The 9,023-nt window shown below is 37.8% G+C and overlaps 1 protein-coding gene across 2 annotated transcripts in view; it reads right to left on the reverse strand.

Annotated features, from left to right (window-relative positions):
* Positions 1–9,023, reverse strand: part of rnf180b (ring finger protein 180b) — a 12,210-nt gene extending 3,187 nt beyond the window's left edge. The window contains exons 1-4 of one of the 2 annotated variants that reach the window (XM_053477886.1): positions 8,925–9,023; positions 8,308–8,406; positions 3,679–3,765; positions 1–446 (exon numbers count right to left, since the gene is read on the reverse strand). The exon at positions 1–446 is cut by the window's left edge and continues 247 nt beyond it. In XM_053477886.1, the coding sequence (XP_053333861.1) occupies positions 1–446; positions 3,679–3,765; positions 8,308–8,406; positions 8,925–8,942 (650 nt within the window). In that variant the 5' untranslated portion in view covers positions 8,943–9,023. Of the gene's footprint in view, positions 447–3,678; positions 3,780–8,307; positions 8,407–8,924 lie in introns of both variants that reach the window. The other variant, XM_053477887.1, reaches the window with a different exon arrangement.

The following is a 9,023-nucleotide window of genomic DNA, read 5'->3' on the forward strand; positions in this document are numbered from 1 at the left end:
GGCTGTATGTGGCCGTCAATGCCATGAGCCACTGCCTCATTTACTTCCTCCTGTACAGGACAAATGAGTGGCAAATAAGGGGGACAACTGCACTGCGAGATGCCACAATGCTCACATTCAGAATGCGTTTCTTGCATTTGTCCACTCTGGAGTTCGGGCTTGGGATTTAGTCCGTGAGTGACCTGATGTAGATCACAGGTTGACTGCAGGTTTCGGTGGTCTGGTTCTTCTAGAGTTCTGTGTTTAACCTGAAAACCTGTGTGCCCTTTACCTGTACCTGGTCTGCTTACATAGGCCAGATGCTTTACAACCTGATCGACGCGGCTTTTATTGAGGTGTATGGTAGTGTCAAGTCCACAGGGGCATCGTGAACATGTTAGAAAGTTGAAACCTCCAAGACGGGCTGCACAGTGCTGGCAGTTGAGTTTTCCTGTTGTCCAGTGAACCTATGAAAAGATAAGTCAATTTAATGCCTAAATCTCTTATTTAGTTATTAACCCAATTTGATTTCTGAGAACCAACTGCTCTTGAACTGTAGTTTTGATTGTGTGTTAGTTAGCTTTGACAGGAGACATTAGTATTAGTATTACATAAACTTGTTTTATTAAATAAGCATTTCTAACAGATTATTCACAAAAAAGCCAGATAAAGGAATTTTAGAAAATATTGTTTGACATTCAAGGTTGATTTAAAACTGGAAGAAGTCTCTACTGTCAGCTCTTTGTAAAAGTCAGAAGTAAAGCTACGAGTTTACGCTTTTTGCTTTATCCTCTAGTAAATTAAAAACTGAAAAAGACTGTCTGGTGAGGGAACAATTTTTATAACATAAGTAATTTCAGAAAAAGAGCACATTAATTAGAAATGAAAAAATGCCATCACCTTTCAGTTAACAATAATGCAACAATAAAATCACATCTTTTATACCTTACTTATTTATTACTGGTTTTGAGTCATATGACCCTAAATTTGATGACACCTTTCTTGAGCTCTCACTCACTCACTCACTCATCTTCTTTAGAGGTCGACCGATATATCGGTCGGCCGATATATCGCGCCGATATTTGTCATTTTTTAATATATCGGCATCGGCCGATATCCTTGTTTAGTAGCGCCGATTTAAAGTCAGGCACATCCGCGGGCAGTCCCATGTTATTGATGCGGTGGAATGTGCTGCTGCCGCGTGTGAAGGACCCCAAGCCAAAACTTCAATGCACTAGAATGCACTTCAGATGTTCTGTGTTAATTATACCGAACACAAATGTTGCTGGTTGCTAGTAGTGCTGCACGATTAATCATATCGCAATCGCGATGTCAGCCTATGCGATTACATTACAGCAAATGTTGCGATTATATTAAATAAACAAATGCGTTCGCGGACGTAACAAGACATTCATTCTAAGAGCTGTATGGCCATTTCTTATGTCAAAAATAAAAAAATAACCAGTCAGTCTTGTGTAGCGCGCATGCTGGTGGTCACGTGACTTTCCGCAGCGCAGTGTGGAGACGGAAGAAAATGGATACAGAAGAGACCGACGCTGAACTTGTGCCCAGAAAAAATGCAAGCTCTGTTATTTGGCGATATTTTGGTTTCAGGATATTGGACACTAAGCAGAAAGAGTTACTGCGCAAAATTGGCAAAACTAAAGTCGCTACATCAGGTGGCAACACGGCAAACACAGAAAAGTATGATAAATGCATGGCGGTAAAAGCCAAGAGTAGTAAAAAGACCAAACAAAGCACAACCCAGTGTGAGCAGAACAAAACAACACATTATTACAGATGTGTTTGTAAGTCTCAGTAAGTGACATAGCGACGTTGAACTTGAAATAACTGCAGTGAAATTCTTTTTAACTCCTACGGACCTTTGGTCAAGCAGGACGACTGAGACATATATTAGCCTAACCGCGCACAATGAGTTTGAACTGAAAAGCCGTTGCCTGCAAACATCGTATTTCCCTGACGATCACACCGGAGAGAACATACTGTAGCCGCGGGTTTAAGAGAGGCACTGGCTGCATTGGACCTCTGTAAGAATGGTTTGGTCGCAGTCGCAACAGACGGCACGCACATCGCCAAAGCGGTGGCGCTTAATCACTGGACTAGGTTACAGTGCTTCGGGCATAGACTTTATTTGGCCATCGGTAAGTTAAATTAATTTAATCTTTTCATATTTAAAGCTACTTAACTGTACGTTAGAGAGGACAGCTATTAACAGATTTATTTAAGAATAAATGGAAATACAGTGTAGAAATCTGTGTCACAAAGAACACTAGAAATGTCTCATTTAAATTATTTTCATGATTATTAGCATGACTCTAAAATTAATATGTTTAAAGAACACTTTTCTTTCCTTTAATCTCTTTTTCATCATTAGATTAAAAATGGTGAGAGATTTGATAAGAATACCAATAAAGTATGTTACATCCTTCTTAAATGTCCCTGTTTTGGGACAAAATGTAAAAATATTTTTTTTAAATAGGTATTTGTTTTATTTATCTGTACTTTTGACTTTCTAATTTAATTTAAAAGTTAATTTAATGTAATTTAATTCAATAATGTAAAGATGTTACTGTTATTTAAATTTGTACAATTTTGTTTTAATTAGAAAACATTGTTCATTTCTAGTTGCTAGATTGCACTGTACACTATATCTCAGTTGAGAAATTCGAATTTCAGCATTATTAGTAATGTAAGTGCATTTTCCTTGATAACAAGCAAGTTGAGTCATACCACTTGTTTATCGTATCGCAATCGTAAATCGCAATTTTGACCTTAATAATCGCAATGTGACATTTTTCCCCAAATTGTGCAGCCCTAGTTGCTAGTGTTTCAGCCATCATTATAATTTTTTTTTTATTATGTTTTGTATATATTAGTTTTTATTTTTATATTTTTCAGTTTAATTGATTTTTATTTATTTTATTTATGTTGTATTTATTTCATTTAAATGTATATTTAAGTTTATTCATGTTCCAACAAACTTGAAAAATTCTGCTAGATAAATGCTCTAAAACATTTATGTAAATGATTCACAGTTTTTTTTATATTACCTGTTTTATTTATAAGTCAGTGTTCAATAAATTATGTTAAGTTTAGAAATGTTGTGCATCCACTCGTTATTAGTGTGACCTTTAAGCATGCAAATGAAAGGGAAAACTTCAAGATATCGGCCCTAAAAATCGGCAAAAAAAATCGGCAGCACATATCGGCCATCGGCTGACCCTGACCTCTAAACATCGGCATCGGTTATAAAAAAAAACATATCGGTCGATCTCTAATCTTCTATACCGCTTTATCCTGTATCCAGGGTTGCAGGGACCTGGAGCCTATCCCAGGAGGCTTAGGGCACGAGGCAGGGTACACCCTAGACAGGGTGCCAATCCATCGCAGGGCACATACACATACACACACTCACACACCAATTCACACACTACGGCAATTTGGGAACGCCAATTAGCCTAACCTGCCTATCTTTGGAATGTGGGAGGAAACCAGAGTACCCGGAGGAAACCCACAAAGCACGGGGAGAACATGCAAACTCCATGCACACAGAAACGGGAATGGAGCCTGGCCGGGAATCGAACCCGGACCCTGAAGGTGCAAGTGCTAACCACTACACCACCGTGCCGCCTTTCTTGAGCTGGTGATTTAAAAAAACTATATTTGCAAGACCAGTACCTGATTAATAATTGACAGGATCCAATCAGGCAATGCATCAATATCCATATGCCACACTGTGCACCCAGTCATGAGGTCTTCTGAGGTCTGTGGGGAGAAAACTACAGCATTTATCTACTACATCCATTAACCAGAGAAATGTCAAAACAAATAGCATAAAATCTTAAGCCAGACAATTCCTTCTCACACAAGGGCAATAAAACAAAAGCTGGTTTATATATATATATATATATATATATATATATATATATATATACATACAGTGGTGTGAAAAACTATTTGCCCCCATCCTGATTTCCTATTCCTTTGCATGTTTGTCACACAAAATGTTTCTGATCATCAAACACCTTTAACTATTAGTCAAAGATAACACAAGTAAACACAAAATGCAGTTTTTAAATGATGGTTTTTATTATTTAGGGAGAAAAAAAATCCAAACCTACATTGCCCCCTGAACCTAATAACTGGTTGGGCCACCCTTAGCAGCAATAACTGCAATCAAGCGTTTGCGATAACTTGCAACGAGTCTTTTACAGCGCTCTGGAGGAATTTTGACCCACTCATCTTTGCAGAATTGTTATAATTCAGCTTTATTTGAGGGTTTTCTAGCATGAACCGCCTTTTTAAGGTCATGCCACAACATCTCAATAGGATTCATTTTGTTTTTCTTCAGCCATTCAGAGGTGGATTTGCTGGTGTGTTTTGGGTCATTGTCCTGCTGCAGCACCCAAGATCGCTTCAGCTTGAGTTGACGAACAGATGGCCGGACATTCTCCTTCAGGATTTTTTGGTAGACAGTAGAATTCATGGTTCCATCTATCACAGCAAGCCTTCCAGGTCCTGAAGCAGCAAAACAACCCCAGACCATCACACTACCACCCCCATATTTTACTGTTGGTATGATGTTCTTTTTCTGAAATGCTGTGTTACTTTTACGCTAGATGTAACGGGACACGCACCTTCCAAAAAGTTCAACTTTTGTCTCGTCGGTCCACAAGGTATTTTCCCAAAAGTCTTGGCAATCACTGAGATGTTTTTTAGCAAAATTGAGACGAGCCTTAATGTTCTTTTTGCTTAAAAGTGGTTTGCGCCTTGGAAATCTGCCATGCAGGCCGTTTTTGCCCAGTCTCTTTCTTATGGTGGAGTCGTAAACACTGACCTTAATTGAGGCAAGTGAGGCCTGCAGTTCTTTAGATGTTGTCCTGGGGTCTTTTGTGGCCTCTCGGATGAGTTGTCTCTGCGCTATTGGGGTAATTTTGGTCGGCTGGCCACTCCTGGGAAGGTTCACTACTGTTCCATGTTTTTGCCATTTGTGGATAATGGCTCTTACTGTGGTTCGCTGGAGTCCCAAAGCTTTAGAAATGGCTTTATAACCTTTACCAGACTGATAGATCTCAATTACTTTTGTTCTCATTTGTTCCTGAATTTCTTTGGATCTTGGCATGATGTCTAGCTTTTGAGGTGCTTTTGGTCTACTTCTCTGTGTCAGGTAGCTCCTATTTAAGTGATTTCTTGATTGAAACAGGTGTGGCAGTAATCAGGCCTGGGGGTGACTACAGAAATTGAACTTAGGTGTGATAAACCACAGTTAAGTTATTTTTTAACAAGGGGGGCAATCACTTTTTCACACAGGGCCATGTAGATTTGGAGTTTTTTTCTCTCCCTTAATAACGTAAACCTTCATTTAAAAACTGCATTTTGTGTTAAATTATGTTATCTTTGACTAATAGTTAACGGTTTTTGATGAGCAGAAACATTTAAGTGTGACAAACATGCAAAAGAATAAGAAATCAGGAAGGGGGCAAATAGTTTTTCACACCACTGTGTGTGTGTATATATATATATACACACACAGTGGGGGAAATAAGTATTTGATCCCCTACAGATTTTTTTTATTTGCCCACTTACAAAGAAATGAAGGGTTGAAGGGTCTATAATTGTTATCATAGGTTTATGGTAAAGGAGACAGAATCTTCAACCAAAAATCCAGAAAAAGCACATGATACAAATGTTATGAATTAAGTTGCATTCCCTACCAACCAACAATAATTCTGCCTCTCACAGACTGGTTATGTGCTCTTGTGGTACACATATTAATTTAAGAAGGTGCTCCTAACAACAATGTGGTATGTGTATAAAAGCCACCTGTCCACAAAATCTCTATCTTCCATTCAAACCTTACAACCATGGGCAAGACTAAAGAGCTGTCAAAGCAAGTCAGAAACAAGATTTTAGACCTGCACAAGGCTGAAATGGGCTACAAGACCATCAGCTAGAACCTTGGTGAAAAGGAGACAACTGCTGAAACAATTGTTTACAAATGGCAGAAATACAAAGTAACCATTAATGCTCCCATACGCAAGATTTCACCTCATGGAGTAAGAATAATTATAAGGGGAGAAAAATAAGGGGCCAGCCCAGGACTACATGGGTGGAGCTTGTTAATGATCTCAAGTAGGGTTGGGTATCGTTTTTTTCTTCTTCCGATACCGGTGCCAAATCGATACTTTTAAAACAGTACCGTTGCCAAAACGGTGCCTGAACCGATACACAAAATGATGGTGGATAACTCAAGAATTTTATTAATAAAAGATTTTTATTAAACAAAAAAATTATGCTTAAAATGGAACAATATATTAAAAGTTTTATGAATATATACTGTAAGTACCGTTGTAGTACTACTAGTACTAGCTGTAAAGCCATAATTGTACACATAATCCCTGTTACATTAGTATTTTACAAATCGTTTGACCATTTGTTAGCATGAATGCAAGATTTGCATTTTGTAATTAACATTACATTAGCCTACGACTAACCTGCAGAAAGGCTGCTGTCGTCATTATAATCTATGGACTCCTTTTTGCTACGGTTGGTATGACTGGGGCTGGGGTCATCCACACCAATAGTGCCAGCTGTTGTCCGCAAGCTGTCAAACACAGTGCATCCCTCTGCTTTTAAGTTTATTCAAATGTTTTATTAGATTTGACGTGTTTCCCCCTTTACACGCTGTAAAACATTTGCTGCATTTTGCAGTGTCAGAATCCTTTCTTGTGAAATATAGCCACACTTTCGACCGTTAAGTTTTAGATATTTAGGCATTTTAACGAAAGTTGTTTAAATTAGCAAGCTAAGTCAGCGGTAGACCACCTGCTGCCGTCAGAGCAAGTGTAACGTTAGTTGCTGCATTCAAACGCATCTCGGATGTTCTCATTTCCAGATGATTTGTGCTTTTAATTTTTTTATCTAATCTAATAAACTTTTAATCTACAAAAAATAAAATGGACAATAACATTACTGCAACAATGTTTTGAATTTGTATTATCAAAGCTTTCCGAAGTTTTCAAGATTTTTCTAATTAAGGAAATAATTTATTTTTCTGATTATTTTTGACACCCCATGAATGCAGTATTTAAATTTTACTAGCGATCATGTGTGTTGATGAATCTGATGCTTTACAACTGTGTCATTATAGCCCCAGAGAACAAATCTTTCAATCGACAGTTCAGGCATTTAAATGGCACTGAAATGAGGCACAGAAATTCGCATTCTTTTTCGGTCCGGTACATACCGGTTATAGAGGTACCGATGCCGTATTGGCACCGGTTTTTGGTACCCAAGCCTAATCTCAAGGCAGTTGAGCATAGTCACCGAACAAAGAATTGGTAACACAATACGCCTGCATGGATTGAAATCCTTTAGCGCAGCAAGACTTCCACCCCTTAAGAAGACACATGTACAGACCCGTCTGAGGTTTGGCAATGAACAGAGAAAGACTGGGATTAACTGCTGTGGTCAGATAAAACCAAAATTGAGATCTTTGTCATCAACTCGACTTGCTGTTTTCGGAGGAAGAAAATGCTGACTATGACACTAAGAACACCACAGTCCCTACAGTCAAGCACGGAGGTGGAAACATTATGTTTTGGGGCTGTTTCTCTGCTAAAGGTACAGATTGACTTTGTTGCACTGGAGGGCCAATGGATGAGGCCATGTGCTGTAAAATTTTGGATGAGAACCTCCTGAAGATGGGTTGTGGATGGGTCTTCCAGCATGAAAATGACCCCAAACATACTGCCAAGGCAACTAAGGAGTGGCTCAAGAATAAGCACATTAAGGTCATGAAGTGGTCTAGCCAGTCTTTAGACCTTAATCCAATAGAAACTTCATGGAGAGAGCTGTAACTTCAAGTTGCCAAGCAACAGGCAAGAAACCTTAAACATTTAGAGAAAATCTGTAAAGAATAGTCGATCAAAATCAATTCTGAGATGTGTGCAAATCACAAGAGTAAACAACTACAAGAAACATCTTCCCACTGTGCTTTTCAGCAAGGGTTTCTCTACGAAGTACTAAGTCATGTTTTGCTTGGGGATCAAATACTTATTTCCCTCATTGAAATGCAACTTAATTCATAACATTTGTATCATGTACTTTTTCTGGATTTTTTGTTGATATTCTGTCGCAATCCTTTACCATAAACCTATGATCAAAATTATAGACCTTCATTTCTTCGTAAGGTCTATAACGCTGTGTAGTGTGTGTGTGTGTATATATATACATATATATGTTTATATATATATACACACAAACACACACACAGTAAAGCATTTTACAGCATGACAACAAACTCACAGAAAGCAGGCATGATGAGTCCACGATAAATCTTCGGCACTTTTTACAGCGAAGGATTGAGAGTTCCTCTTGGATTCCAGCACGGTATGATACGTCATCCTGTAAAGTTATATGAAAATGTGGAATAATGCATAACTAGCAACAGTAACACAGAAACCAAGCTTAGGCTGTTAATTCCTGGATTAGCCACATACAAGAACACAAAATCAAATATAAGAAGATGTGGTAAGAGACAGGAGCTGGAAAAAAGTTTCTCTATTACTAATTTATACTTCATACAAATCAGAGGCCCTATTCAATATTGCTTTTAAGCGGACAATTTATCAAGGGAAAATATTTTAACCTTAGGGAAATTATTTTCAAAAGTTGTGAACCTTTTTCTACTGAGGAACTGAAATAAAGATTAATTATAAGAAAATATGCTAGACAATCAAACACTAACAACAGCCGATAATTTAAGGTAATACTTTTTTATTTTAAGTTAATACTGTACGTTAAATGTACTCTAAAGCTTTCCGAATAAATCTTAAATATGCGATTTTTTTTAACGTCACGATAAGTTAATGAAATGACTATTCTTATTAATGATGTAATATTAATAAATCAAATGTAAATACCTCCTCAAAGCAAGCCATTGTTAGGACACTGTTTTCGAGAAACAGCAGGACGGAACTGAAGCTAACTAGCAAGCTTGCTAAAAACAAATAACACGTTGA

This window comes from Clarias gariepinus, chromosome 19 (genome assembly GCF_024256425.1).
Source record: "Clarias gariepinus isolate MV-2021 ecotype Netherlands chromosome 19, CGAR_prim_01v2, whole genome shotgun sequence".
In the NCBI taxonomy this organism is placed as follows: Eukaryota; Metazoa; Chordata; class Actinopteri; order Siluriformes; family Clariidae; genus Clarias; species Clarias gariepinus.